This window comes from Taudactylus pleione, unplaced genomic scaffold (assembly GCF_031769625.1).
Source record: "Taudactylus pleione unplaced genomic scaffold, aTauple2 ptg000066l, whole genome shotgun sequence".
Lineage (NCBI taxonomy): Eukaryota > Metazoa > Chordata > Amphibia > Anura > Myobatrachidae > Taudactylus > Taudactylus pleione.
Window position 1 is genome coordinate 15,210,346 of NW_028284468.1, and position 14,495 is coordinate 15,224,840.

At 48.1% G+C, this 14,495-nt stretch overlaps 1 protein-coding gene across 3 annotated transcripts in view; it reads right to left on the bottom strand.

Annotated features, from left to right (window-relative positions):
* MYO1B (myosin IB) overlaps window positions 1-14,495 on the bottom strand; it is a 275,621-nt gene that overhangs the window by 74,082 nt on the left and 187,044 nt on the right. For all 3 annotated transcript variants that reach the window (XM_088466667.1, XM_088466666.1, XM_088466665.1), the window contains exon 15: window positions 7,880-7,942. In XM_088466667.1, coding sequence (XP_088322793.1) covers window positions 7,880-7,942 — 63 coding nt within the window. The remainder of the gene's footprint in view (window positions 1-7,879; window positions 7,943-14,495) is intronic.

A 14,495-nucleotide genomic window follows, 5' to 3' on the forward strand; every position in this document is an offset into this window, starting at 1 on the left:
AAGGAAGCATCCTGAGAGGCGAAGGTGTCAAACCTGTAATACCTCACGAAGGTATGGACAGAAGACCACGTAGCAGCCTTGCAGATCTGAACTGCCGAGGCACCACGTCGAGCTGCCCACGAAGGACCCACAGACCTAGTGGAATGAGCCTTCAGAGAAGGAGGGACCGGTAGGCCTTCATGAAGATAAGCTTCAGAAATAGCCATACGGATCCAGGCTGCCAAAGTTTGCTTTGAAGCAGGCCAACCCTTTTTACAGAAGCCATAGAGGACAACAAAGCGTCCGACTTCCTAAACAAAGAAGTGCGGTCAACATAAGTCCTTAAGGCCCGCACAACATCCAAAGAGGCCTCACCCACGGAAAGACCCGGTGAGTTAAAGGCCGGAACAACTATTTCCTCGTTAACATGAAACTGGGAAACAACTTTGGGAAGAAACTCGGGCCGAGTGCGGAGCACTGCCCTGTTCCCATGAAAAACCAAGAAAGGGGGTCTACAAGAAAGAGCCCCTAACTCAGAAACACGTCTGGCTGAAGCAACGGCCAGAAGGAAAACAGTCTTAGCTGTTAGCCATTTAATATCCACTGAGCCCAGTGGTTCAAACGGCGGTCCTTGGAGAGCCCTCAGGACCACAGCCAAATCCCAAGGCGCCACAGGTGGAACAAAGGGCGGCTGAATACGGAGAACACCTTGCATAAAGGTGCGCACATCCGGGATTGTAGCAATCCTACGGTGAAACCAGACAGATAGGGCCGAAACCTGTACCTTCAAAGAAGCAAGGCGAAGCCCATGATCTAGTCCCGCTTGTAGGAAGGCGAGAATCAGAGACAGACGAAACTCCCGCGGTGCATAACCTCTCGGTCGACACCACTGGAAGAACGTATGCCACACGCGATGGTATATCCTCGCGGAAGACGGTTTCCGAGCTCGTAACATGGTACGCACCACAGAGCTGGAAAACCCCCAGGACCTCAGCATGGCCGTCTCAACAGCCACGCCGCCAAAGACAGCCGAGTCAGGTCCGGGTGAAGACAAGGACCCTGAGACAGAAGGTCCAGTCGTAGCGGCAACCGCAGAGGACTGTCCACGGACAGACCCTGAAGGTCTGAGAACCAGTGCCGTCTGGGCCACGCGGGAGCTATCAACAGGAGCGTCCCTCCTTCCTGTTTGAATTTCCGGATTACCCGTGGAAGAAGGGAGACCGGAGGGAACAGGTATGCGAACCTGAACGTCCACCGGACGGACAGAGCATCCACCAGAGACGCCCCTTCGTCTCTTGTGCGAGACCCGTACACCGGCAACTTGTTGTTGTGCCGGGACGCCATGAGGTCGATTTCTGGAAGACCCCACCTGTCCACCAGTAGTTGAAAAACGTCCGGGTGCAGGGACCATTCCCCTGGATGAACGTCCTGGCGACTTAGAAAGTCCGCCTCCCAATTTAGCACTCCCGGGATGAAGACCGCTGATATGGCCGGAAGATTGCGCTCCGCCCAAACCAGGATCCGAGAGACCTCTACGAGAGCCGCCCGACTGCGAGTTCCTCCTTGCCTGTTTATGTAGGCCACGGTGGTAGCATTGTCCGACTGGACCTGCACCGGGTGACCCTGGAGAAACCGCTGTGCCTGCAGGAGAGCATTGAAGACCGCACGGAGTTCCAAGATATTTATTGGAAGCTCCGCTTCTGTCGGCGTCCACCTGCCCTGGAACAAGTGTGGACCCGAAACTGCTCCCCAGCCCCGAAGACTGGCGTCCATTGTCAACAGGACCCAATTTGGAACCCAGAACGGACGTCCCTTGTTGAGGTGGGTCGTCTTTAACCACCACGCAAGGGACAGGCGAACCTCCGGGGTGAGCACAATCGTCTGGAACTGGATCAGGTGCTGCAGAGGTCTGGAGTGAAACTGGGCGTATTCCACCATGTCGAACACCGACACCATGGAGCCCAGTAACCTCATCGCCGAGTGTAAGGACACCCGGCGGCTGTGCAGACAACTGCGCACCCTTGACTGTAAAGCAGAGATCTTGTCCTCCGTCACGAAGATCCTTTGCTGTCCTGAGTCCAATAAGGCTCCAAGATGCAGAATCCTCCGAGACGGGATTAGAGTGGACTTCTGCCAGTTGATTAGCCAGCCGTGCCGTTGCAGCAGTGCAATGGTCAGGTCCAAGTGGTGTAACAGGAGCTCTGGAGATCCTGCCACCAATAACAGGTCGTCCAAGTACGGCAACATGCGGACTCCTTGCAGCCGCAGAGAAGCCGCCATGACCGCCATAGCGTCCTGTATGTCCAATGACACCATGTAGTCCCCAGGTTCCAGCGCCAGAATGATGGACCGTAGGGTCTCCATCCGAAACTTCGGGACCCGCAAAGACTTGTTGAGTGCTTTGAGGTTGAGAATCGGACGATATGACCCATTGGGTTTCTGTACCAAAAATAGATTTGAATAGAAACCCTGGCCCCTCTGGGAGAATGGAACAGGCACTATAACTCCAGCCTGGAGCATAGTGTGCAATACCTTCCACAGCTCCGTAGCCTTGTTCCGGTCTGATGGTAGACCCGTGGTGAAGAATCGAGCCGGGGGTCTGTGCCGGAAGGAGAGGGCGTACCCGTGAGAGACCACCTCCAGAACCCAAGTGTCTGTCGTAGTGAACGACCAACACCGGGAGAACTGCAGCAGGCGGCCTCCCACCCTGGGATCCCCCAAGGGGAGACCCGGACCGTCAGGCCGCAGGCTTGTCATCTGGCTTGGGGGCCGGACGTCTGGTACTCCATGCCTGTTTCCGGGGCTTGACCGATTTCTTAGGGCCAGCCTGTCGAGGAAACGACTGTGGTTTGGGCCTGCCCTGGGCCCTAGATGACCGAAAGGACGATGGTCCAGAACCAGAAGGAGCAGCGGCCGACGGGAGACAAGCAGATTTGGCTGCCGCCAGTGTGGCCACAATCTTATCCAGATCCGGACCGAAGAGAACTTCTCCGGTAAACGGCAACGCTTCCAGACCTTTCTTGGATCTGCGTCCGCCTTCCAGGATCGCAGCCACAAGGTGCGACGAGCAGCTACCGCTGCTGAAGAAATTCTAGACACCAGAGTACTAATGTCTAGAGCCGCCTCGTTGATGTAGGTGGCCGAATCACGGAGATTGCCAATCAACTCCGCCTGTTCGGCCGGACAGTCGGATTCAAAAGAAGCCTCTAAAGAATCCGCCCAGCGCTCCATCGCTCTGGCAACCCAGCAAATGGCCATAGCCGGCCGTGCTGCCCCCCCTGCAAGGGAATAAGCGGACTTCAGGCAGATTTCTACCTTGCGGTCCGTAGCATCCTTAAGGGAGGACATGGATGGCATCGGCAATGTGGCACTACGGACAAGACGGGTCACGTGAGAATCCACCTGTGGAGGAGATTCCCACTTAGCAAAATAATTATCCGCGAACGGATAAGCCACCGCCAGGCGTCTCTGCGGCTGGTATCTTTTGCCAGGTTGTTTCCACGCCTCCTCTAAATGGTCCACCAACTGACCCGAAAGAGGAAAGACTGTGGCATCGCCCTTCACATCTTTGAAAAAGGCATACTTAGATTTAGCCGCTGGGGGAACTTCGTCCTCAATCACCAAGGCTGTGCGGACCGCCCGAATAAGTCCAGGAATATATACTTTGGACTTAGCATCAGCGTCCTTAGTATGGAGAGGTTCCTGATCGTAAGGATCCAGAATCTCCCCATCATCAGACGTCCCTTCGTCATCCTCATAAGGAGCGGACAGAGACGCCACCGGCCTTTTATAAGGCCGCATCACAGACTCCCCTTGCAACACATCCGACAAGTGCTGTACAGAACTCGTCAGGGAGTTAACCCACGCTGGCTCCTGAGAACCCGGGAGCGGGGAAATAGGGAGACTGTGGGGTACCACCAATTGTCGTGGGAACCCCTGCATGGGTGACGACACCACAGACTGCTGGGACAAACCCATCGGAGTAAACGCGGGCTGCGGAGCTAACTGGCCCACTAAAGCTGTTAACGCCTGAGCGAAACAAGCCCAGGGCGGCTCCTGTACCGGTGCTGTAACCGTAATAGGCCGCGCCATGGACAAACACTGCCGGCAAAGGCCCTCCGCGCTACCCTCCCCCTCCGCTAACGGTACTTTGCACGTGGTACACTGTAGCCGGAGGGGAAAATCACTTTCAGACATGATGGCACCACGTATGTGACCTCTCTCACCAATTAAGTATTAAATAGGCGAGAGACCACCCTGCAGCACCGCACCGCAAGGGCTTTAGCAGAAAGAACAGGGACAGTAATAAAGCTGACAGTTTAGAGAAGAAAAGTTACAGGCAGCGCTAGCACAGTCACATACAATGCAGAGAAATAACAATTCCTGCACTAACAGCGCTGATCACTCAACTACACAGACACAGGGCCTGGTAGGACACAGCGCTGCATACACAGACCTGAGCCACAGCGGAGGAGAGGTATGCGGGGGGACCCAGACCACGATGCTTCCTTCCAGACTTCCAGCAGCGTTCACCATGCGTTGCAGAGAAGATGGCCGCCGAGGAGCAGAGAGAAGCTGGCCTGGGGGAGGAGCGCTGACACAGGACCAGTCAGCACAGTGCAGAGAGGGCTGTGTGCAGCGGGGGAGGCGCCGGCTGTGAGACAGGGAAGGCGCGCTCCCCTGGCATGCATTTAACCCCTGGGACGCCGCAGCGCTACCGCTCTGCTAAGGTCCGCTGTCCCAGGGGGTAGTGGAAGCGCAGGTTGGTCGCCTGGCTCCACGCTGCAGCCAGTCCCCAGGGAGCCCCCTGCCTGGGGACTTAGGACCATGTGATCAGCGGGGACCCACCGCGGGACCCCGCTGCTTACCTCTGTCCCCCTTGAATCCGGCCATGGTCCGGAGCATCTGGGGTCACCGCTAGCTGTGACCCCAGACGCCCACCAGCATCCCCGGATCAGTACCGGCGTTCTGGTACCGGCGGGGTGTAGGGAAGACAGCATGGACGTCAGGACTGACTGTCCATGCTGTTCATCCAGATGTGCAGCCACCGCTGCATGAAGAAAAAGCTTCAGGGGCTCTTCTAGCCCCCACTCCAACAGGTGCACCCGACTCCGGCCGGGCACCAAACTAAACTGAGGTGCCTTGGCCCGGGGGCGGGGTATAGGAGGGGGACCATCCTGGGAGGCTGAAAGCTTAACTCTTTGGTGCCCTGCGACTGACGTCACACCTATACCCCCAAGGTATCCTGTGGATACCCTATGGACCCTGAAGTAGAAATAACCGATAAACAGCACACAGCTGCTGTACTTACAGACCTGCAATCTTGCACAAAATACATACAGCAAAAAACAAAACAAAAACAACACAAAAACAAAACCAATAAGAGCACTGCTGATAAGTTGCTGTGTATAAAAAAAAAAATTTGTTTTACTAATACAGGTTGAGTCTCCCATATCCAAATATTGCGAAATAGGGAATATTCTGAAATACTGAATATTTCTAGCATGACTGAGAAAGTGAAACCTTTGCTTTCTGATGGTTCAATGTACACAAACTTTGTTTAAAGCACAAAATTATAAAAATACAGTATAAAATAACCTTCAGGCTGTGTGTATAAGGTGTATATGAAACATAAATTAATTTCATGTATGTACACAAACTTTTTTTGATGCACAAAAATATAAAAAACTACCTACAGGCTGTGTATAAGGTGTATATAACACATAAATGCATTCTGTGTGTATATTTGGGTTCCATTCCCAAGATATTGTATTATGGTATGCAAGTATTCCAAAATACAGAATATTCCTATATCCAAACTACCCCTGGTCCCAAGCATTTTGCATATGGGAGACTCAACCTGTACCAAAAAACTTAGTATAAAATAACACACGTATAACGGAGTAACAATCACAATCTAACAAGTATATATTAGTATTTAATCTGTGGCCACAGACAGTAGATATAAGAGTTATGCATGCAAACAATTGTTAGTAATATTCATTAACTTGATTAGTGATATTCTGTAACTGGAGTAAGAGTGCTAAGCGTCCTTATTAACTTTATTGTCAGCCTTGGAGACAAAATGTAGAACTGAATCAGTTGTTATTAGCAGGGTCACCAAAAAGCTCCTAGGTCAGTATGCAGCTCCTTATATTAGACCAAAAAAAAAGACCTATTTTCCTACCAATCCAGCTCATCAGCTGTAATTACTTCCCCTGCTCACATCAAACATATGTCAACCAAGATTTCCACATTACAAAGGAATAATATCAGTCCAGATTTATGTCCTGCAACAGTGTTGTTAATGGTTTAACAGTCAAAGCAGCAGCCAGCAGTGTTAGTAAAGCTTGCTGCTTATTGCAAAGTCTGTAATTTACTGCAGTGTTAGTAAAGCTTATAAAGAATATCACTAATCATGTAGATCAAGGATGGGGAACCTCAGGCCCAGGGGCCGTATAAGGCCCTTGGATTCATTTGGTCTGGCCCTCTGGGCTTTTTCTGCTAACCTCATCTGGCTAGCAGGGTGCCTAGAATGGCACCCTGCAGCTAGAATCTATGCAGCAGTGCCGCCTGGAGTGTCCTTAGGACGCTTCAGACGGTCACACTGTTGCCTTTACCGCTCACCGGAGTATCCTCTGTAATCGCCAGCAATTGTTACCCTGCACCCCGTGTGACGTCACATGGAGGGGGCAGGGTCTGCACCGGGCCCGCAAATAATTATATATATATAGTTTTATATATCAAAATGGCCCTCGGCAGAAACAAGGTTTCCCACCCCTGATGTAGATTAATATTGCTAATTGATCGCATGCATAACTGTTATATCTACTGCCAGTGGCCACAGATTAATACTGATATATACTTGCTATATTGTGACTGTTAAGGGGCCTATCCATTAGGCGACCTGAAAAACTGAACGACTAGCGTTCAGACCTTCAGGTCGCTGAGGTGCGGTGCCCGCCCTGAACAGCCTTCACTGAACGTCATTCAGAGCAGGATCCCAACCTTCTATCTCTGAACATGCTGAACTTGATGATCATCGTCAGGTTGACGAGCATGTTCAGTAGATAGTCGGGGTCAGCAAAGACCCAGCGTGCACGCGCATCGCTGGTCCTTGCCGGCTATCCATTACCCGACTTTCTGTATGATGGTTTTGATCAGATCATGCAAAAAGTCATGTAATGGATAGGCCCCTTTACTCTGTTATACATGTGTTAATATTTTATACAAAATATTTTATAGGTTATTGGTAAAACAAATCAAAAAAGCCATTTTTGTACACAGCAGCTTATCAGCAGTGCTCTTATTGTTTGTGCTGTAAGTGTGAAGCTTGGAGTGGTATCTTCTGCACCCAGTATAGGGTAGATGCAGATCTACACTGATGATGATGACTAGTAGTAAACCAAGCATGCAGATACCAGACAGATGCACTACAAGATGCATACACTCTGCATACAAGTGAATACACTCATTTTTTCTTTGCACATGTAGTTTAGGACCACGTATGGTGGATTTCCATCCAGCTCTGCATCCACCCCATTGTGTATAATAGATGTGGGATGAATATCTGGAGATTGTGTATGATAGATGTGGGATGAAGGGAGGTACTTCTACCACTTCAAAAATGTGTCGATGACAAAGAGCTCTTACAAACATGTATCATAATTTAGGTTTATTGCAGTATCTTTGTTAACAAGTGATTCCTTAATTGTGCCTTCCAGAGAAAACACCCGTACATGGGGCACAACTGCATAGGTGAAGCTGTGTACATTTTACTCCATTTACACCAGACAATAAGGGATAAAAAAAAAACGTGTTATGCAGACAATTCCACAATAATGTCTTTACAGTCATGAACATGCAGCTGTTATATGTAATTTGATGTACATATACTTACATTCTCAATCAGATCACATATAATTGCATTGTTGAAGTACTCAATATGAGTCCACTCAATTCCCTAAAAAAAAGTAAAAAATACAAGGGAAAAGTCAGTTACGCTTTGGAAGACATAGACAGGAAATGAAATAGAGGTCAAATATCTGATTACAACTCTTTAGGGACATGTTATGATGCATTCCCATTCACTAATCTACCAAATAAATCTCCAAACACCAACTTTCTCACCATCGGCTTACTGCGGTGCTTCTCCAGCACACTGTCCAGCAATGTACCGCACACCCCTTTTACACTGAAGTAGTTAATGTCTACTGGGCTTAAAAATGCTGTATCCTTTCATCAACTGTTTGACCAAATTGGGTGCCCTTGAAATACTTCCAGACTTGGTCTCCATTCCATTCCCTGATCTGTGTCACATTCCCATGCACTTTTATGGAACAAAGCCAGAAATTATAGCAGTGAGCATTAAGGTCAGTAGTGCTCTGTGTATATCTCATGTAGTTATGTTAGATACACCCCCTGCTGTAGACTTTGTTAAAAAAAGGAGGGCTAGATTTTGATCTGAGGAAAGTAATGTACACAATACTTGGTGGAAACAAAGTGTGCCCTTTTGTATTATTGATAAAGTAATAAAGTAGGAGAGTTTACATAAGAAAATTAGTTGCATTTGTGTATTTAAATAAATATTGCCACAACTATGCTTCCTGTGATGTTAGACCTGTACTCCTGCCTAGGGCTGCAACATTACTGCTTCAGATCCCATAGCCAAGTCCATTCTCCTGCAGCACAGGCTCTTCTCATTTGTGCAGTGAATCCATATTTGCTGATAGATGATTTTGGGTGCAGCCAGTTGCAGAACTACTGCTGTTGCAAAGGGGGCAGTGGCAAAAGGTGCACCAGTCATCTCCGGGCAACATTGCAGCTGCCCACCTCTAACAGCATTAGCCCCATCACTGCCCCTGCTGCTAGGACTGGCTAAGGTTTCTGTATGTGTTTCTTTGAGAGGAATACCCACATGATTACTGTAAGGAGGACTGTAGTGCTTTCTTGTTTTAGGAGATTACAAGACAAAAGCAATGGTATTTTTGAGCATTGTAAGCACTAAAGCAGAGATAATGACTTTGCAGCAACTAATAAAATCCCAGCAACCTGAACATTATACACAGATCACTTAAGGCTTCCTAAAAGACAGATAAAAATGTGGCCTGATGTTAAAAAGTTCTTATAATGATATTGGCTTAGAGAATTTCAGTTTGTTGTAAATTTGTGTAATATACCAAAATCTATTCAGCACTGTTAGGTTTGTATAGAGCTAACAAATAACAGCATCTGCAGCTGGTTGGAATTGATGCCACCATTTAAATGTGATTCCTCTCTATTCTGACACATCTAATCAATTAAGATGATGTCCTTTAATCAACCACAATGAAGAAGCCATGTTAACGCAATATTATTATGAGGACATTTATTATAAAAAAAAGGAGGTCAAAGATCCCTTTTCTCAGCTTAGACAGATTAACCAGTATATTTCCAGGCATATAACCACTATGGCCTAGCTCTGCTCATAGAAGCCTGGAGATTGCATCACTTCATAAAAGTGCCATCAATAAAAACATGCATCATTTAAGGGGAAACAAGTTTACTGGAGGGACTCCTGCCATACCGTGGTGGTTACTCCATAGACCCTGGAGATACATAAAGTATATGCATTAATGATTTTTGAGCTGACCAAGCTGCTGTACAAACATCTTCTTAATGAACGGTCTATCCAGTTATTGATATCCTGTTAGCTCGTGAGTTGATGACAGTAGAAATATGAGCAGTTATTGTTAAACCTTCCACAAACATTTAAGAACATTTAAGGTGCGTATCCACTTGCCGTCTGAATAAGGTTTGAACGATTACGACATCGTAATTGTTCAGTCATTTCTCATCCTGTAGGTGACCACACTGAACGATATGTTGTTCAACGTAGGTACCCTCGCTCATCCCTGAACATGGCCAATCTGTCATTAACGGCAGAATGACCAGCATGTTCGGGCAATGATTGATGTCGGAAACGACCAGCGGGAGCGCGCATCGCTGATCGCTTGACATTTTCCTGCCCGATTAATGAGCGATTGAACAATAACGTTGTCGTTATCGTTCAATCGCTCATTTTAATCGGCAAGTGGATATGAGGCTCTAGTCTTTTTTCTAGTCTTTTTTTTATTTGTTTATTTTATAGTAGGGATGTGCAGGCTCGGATAGGTTCGAGTTTGCACGTGGAGTTCGGATTTTTCCCTCCAAAAAAACGGAACTCAGAACGAGGCAAAACGTCATCTTGCATGGACGAACATCATCATTCCTGGACAAAAGACCAGGAATGATGATGTTCGTCCATGCAAGATGACGTTTTGCCTCGTTCTGAGTTCCGTTTTTTTGGAGGGAAAAATCCGAACTCCACGTGCAAACTCGAACCTATCCGAGCCTGCACATCCCTATTTTATAGTACTACTGGTATTTTAATGTAGTGCTATACTGCTGTTTCGTAGTTTTATGTATAGCAGATAGTTTTTATTTTCGCTGTTCGATACTCCATATTCCAAATTGTTCATTTATATAGTATATTATACCTTAAACACATTTCCAAACTATCTTATAAACACTATAAGCAAGATCTTTTAATATTTCAAATACCTTTCCATATATATTAGTTATGTGTGATGGGATAATACATTATCTGAGAGTAAAGAGTTTTACTAGGAATGGAAACAGTCTATTGACCTGCCAAAAAAAGAATACATTGAAAATATTCTTTAAAATATTATATATATATATATATATATATATATTATATATGTATAGTGTATATATATATATATATATATATATATATATATATATATATATAAAATAAGAGATATGGTAAGAACTTACCCTTGTTATCTCTATTTCTACGAAGTCCATAGGGTTCCAAAGGATACCTTGGGGTATAGGTGATGACGTCAGGCATCGGACACAACAGAGTTAATTTTCAGCCTCCCAGGATGCACCGGGGTCCCTCTCCTATACCCCGTCCCCGAGCCAAGGCAAATCAGTTTCGTAACAAGCCATAGGCCGGAGGAGGAGAACAAAGAGAGAGACGAAAGTCTGGAACACACAAGAATCACATTCTCACCAGAAGGAGACGGAAAAAACGATGACCCGATCAAAGCACATCTGCAGTACAGGTCGACAGGGCGGGAGTCCTGTGGAACCCTATGGACTTCGTATAAATAGAGATAACAAGGGTAAGTTCTTACCATAACAAGGGTAAGTTCTTACTTTGTATAAATAGAGATAACAAGGGTAAGTTCTTACCCAACAAGATACCTTGGGGATGTCCTAAAGCAGTATCCTTTAAGGGTGGGGACACTTCTGTGCTGAAAGGAGAATCCGCCGCCCATAGGAAGCATCCTGAGAGGCGAAGGTATCAAATGCATAATACCTCATAAAGGTATGGACAGAAGACCACGTGGCTGCCTTGCACAGCTGAACTGCAGAGGCACCATGGCTAGCTGCCCATGAAGGACCCACAGACCGAGTAGAGTGAGATTTAAGGGAGGATGGTACAGACAGGTCCTCATGAATGTAAGCCTCAGAAATCGCCATGCAAATCCATCCTGCCAAAGTTTGCTTAGTGGCAGGCCAACTCTTCTTATGGAAACCATAGAGGACAAACAGAGTCCGATTACCTAAATGAACTGGTACGGTCAAAATAAATCCTTAAGGCCCATACCACATCCAAGGAGGCCTCACCAGCAGATAGATCTGGGGAATTGAAGGCCGGTACTATAATTTCCTCATTGATGTGGAATCTTGATACCACCTTAGGTATGAACCCAGGACGAGTGCGCAGCACTGCCCTGTCCCTATGAAAAATTAGAAATGGGGGGCGACATGAGAGAGCCCCCAAATCTGACACTCTTCTGGCTGAAGCAATGGCCAGAAGGAACACAGTCTTAGCTGTGAGCCATTTTAGATCCACTGAGCCCAGTTGTTCAAATGGCGGTCCTCGGAGAGCCCTAAGGATCACAGCCAAGTCCCAAAGTGCCACAGGTGGAACAAAGGGAGGCTGTAAGCAAAGTACACGTTGCATAAAGGTATGGACATCAGGAAGTGTAGCAATCCTACGCTGAAACCACACTGAGAGGGCGGAAACCTGAACCTTCAGTGAAGCAAGGTGAAGACCGTGATCTAAGCCTGCCTGTAGGAAAGCCAAAATCCTGGATATCCTAAAAACCTGAGGATCATATCATCTAAGTCGACACCATTCAAAGAACGTATTCCACACTCGATGGTAAATTCTTGCAGAAGATGGCTTCCGAGCTCTGAGCATGGTGTTAACAAAAGAGCTGGAAATACCCCTGACCTCAAGAGGGCAGTCTCAACAGCCACACCATCAAAGACAGATGGCCCAGGTCCGGGTGATGGCAAGGACCTTGAGATTACAGGTCCGGACGTAGAGGCAACAGCATCAGAGCGTCTATGGATAGGCTCCTGAGATCTGAGTACCAGTGCCGTCTGGGCCACACTGAAGCTATCAGCAGGAGCGTGCCACCTTCTTGCTTGAATTTGCGAATCACTCGTGTAAGAAGGGAAAACGGAGGGAAGAGATACGCAAACTGGAAGGTCCACCTGAACGACAGGGCATCTACTAGAAGTGCCTTTGGGTCTCTTGTTCTTGACCCGTACACAGGCAGCTTGTTGTTGTGTCAGGAGGCCATGAGATCTATCTCTGGAAGGCCTCACTTGTTCACCAGTAGCTGAAACACCTCCTGGTGAAGAGACCATTCTCCTAGATGCATGTCTTGACGGCTGAGGACTCCTGGTATGAACACTGCCGAGACGGCTGTGAGATTGCCTTCCGCCCACACTAGAATGCGGGACACCTCTGTCAGAGCTGCCTGACTGCGGGTTCCTCTTTGGCGGTTTATGTAAGCCACCATAGTGGCATTGTCCTACTGCAACTGCATGGGTTTTCCATGGAGGACATGTCTTACTTGTTGGAGAGCTCGGAATACTGCCCTTAGTTCCAAGATATTTATTGGAAGTGCAGATTCTGCTGACGTCCACCTTCCCTGGAAGATGGGTGGACCCGGACTGCTCCCCAACCTCGGAGACTGGCATGCATCATCAGAAGGACCCAGTCTGCAATCCAAAAGGGGTGCCCCCTGTTCAGGTGAGTAGTCTGTAGCCACCAGGCTAACGACAGACGTATCTCCGGGGACAACACCATTGTCTGTGTCTTTATCCAGTGGGGCAACCCATTCCATCTCGAGAGGATCAACTTCTGCAAAGGTCTGGAGTGAAACTTGGCAAACTCCACCATGTCAAACATCGACACCATGGATCCCAGTAACCTCATCACCAAGTGAATAGACACCCGGCGACTCTGCAGGCAACTGTGTACTCTTGCCTGCAATGTAGAGATCTTTTCCTCCGTTACAAAGATCCTCTGATGTCGAGAGTCCAACAGGGCTCCGAGATGGAACATCCTCTGTGATGGTACCAGGGATGATTTCTTCCAATTTATCAGCCAGCCGTGAGCCTGCAAAACAGAGACTGTCAGTTGCAGATGGCGCTGAAGGACCTCTGGAAACCTTGTCAACAGCAGAAGGTCGTCCAGATAAGGCAACAGGCGGACCCCCTGCATCCGCAGGTGAGCTGCCATGACTTTGGTAAACATTCGAGGTGCTGTGGCCAGACCAAAGGGCAGTGCCTGAAATTGGAACTGTTCGTCTTTTACTGCAAACCTGAGGAAACGTTGGTGTTCTGAGACAAAAGGAATATGCAGGTAGGCATCCTGAATATCCAGCGACACCATAAAATCCCCAGGCTCCATCTCAAAAATGATGGAGCGCAGAGTCTCCATCCTGAACCAAGGAACCCTAAAACATGTGTTGAGTGATTTGAGGTTGAGGATGGGCCTGTAAGACCCATTGGGTTTCTGTACCAGAAAGAGGTTGGAATAATAACCCAATCCTTTCTGGGACAATGGGACCGGCCCTATTACTCCAGCCTGGAGCATAGAGTGGATCACCTTCCGGAATTCCTGGGCCTTGTTTAGATCTGACTGAGGGCCCGTGTTGAAAAACCGGCAGGGAGGCCTCTGCCGAAAGGAGAGGACGTACTTCTGAGAGACCACTTCTCTTACCCAAGTGTCTGCAGTTGTGAGACAACAGCATTGGGCGAACTGAAGAAGTCGGCCTCCCATTTTGGGGTCCCCCAAGGGGAGGCCCGTCCTGTCATGCAGAGGGCTTTTCGTCCGACTTAGGAGTTGGACGTCTTGTACTCCAAGCCTGCTTCTTTGGCTTTGCAGTTTTCTTGGCCCCTGCCTGTCTCGGAAAGAACTGCACTTTGAACTTACCCTGGGCCCTATAGGGCCGAAAGGACGAAGTACCAGACCCTGATGGGACTGTCGCCGATGGCAGACATGCAGACTTAGCCGCTGCCAGGGTGGCCACAATTTTGTCCAGATCAGGGCCAAACAGGACCTGTCCATTAAAGGGCAAGCATTCCAATCCCTTTTTGGAATCTGCATCTGCTTTCCAACAACGCAACCAGAGGGTGCGGCGTGCAGCCACTGCAGC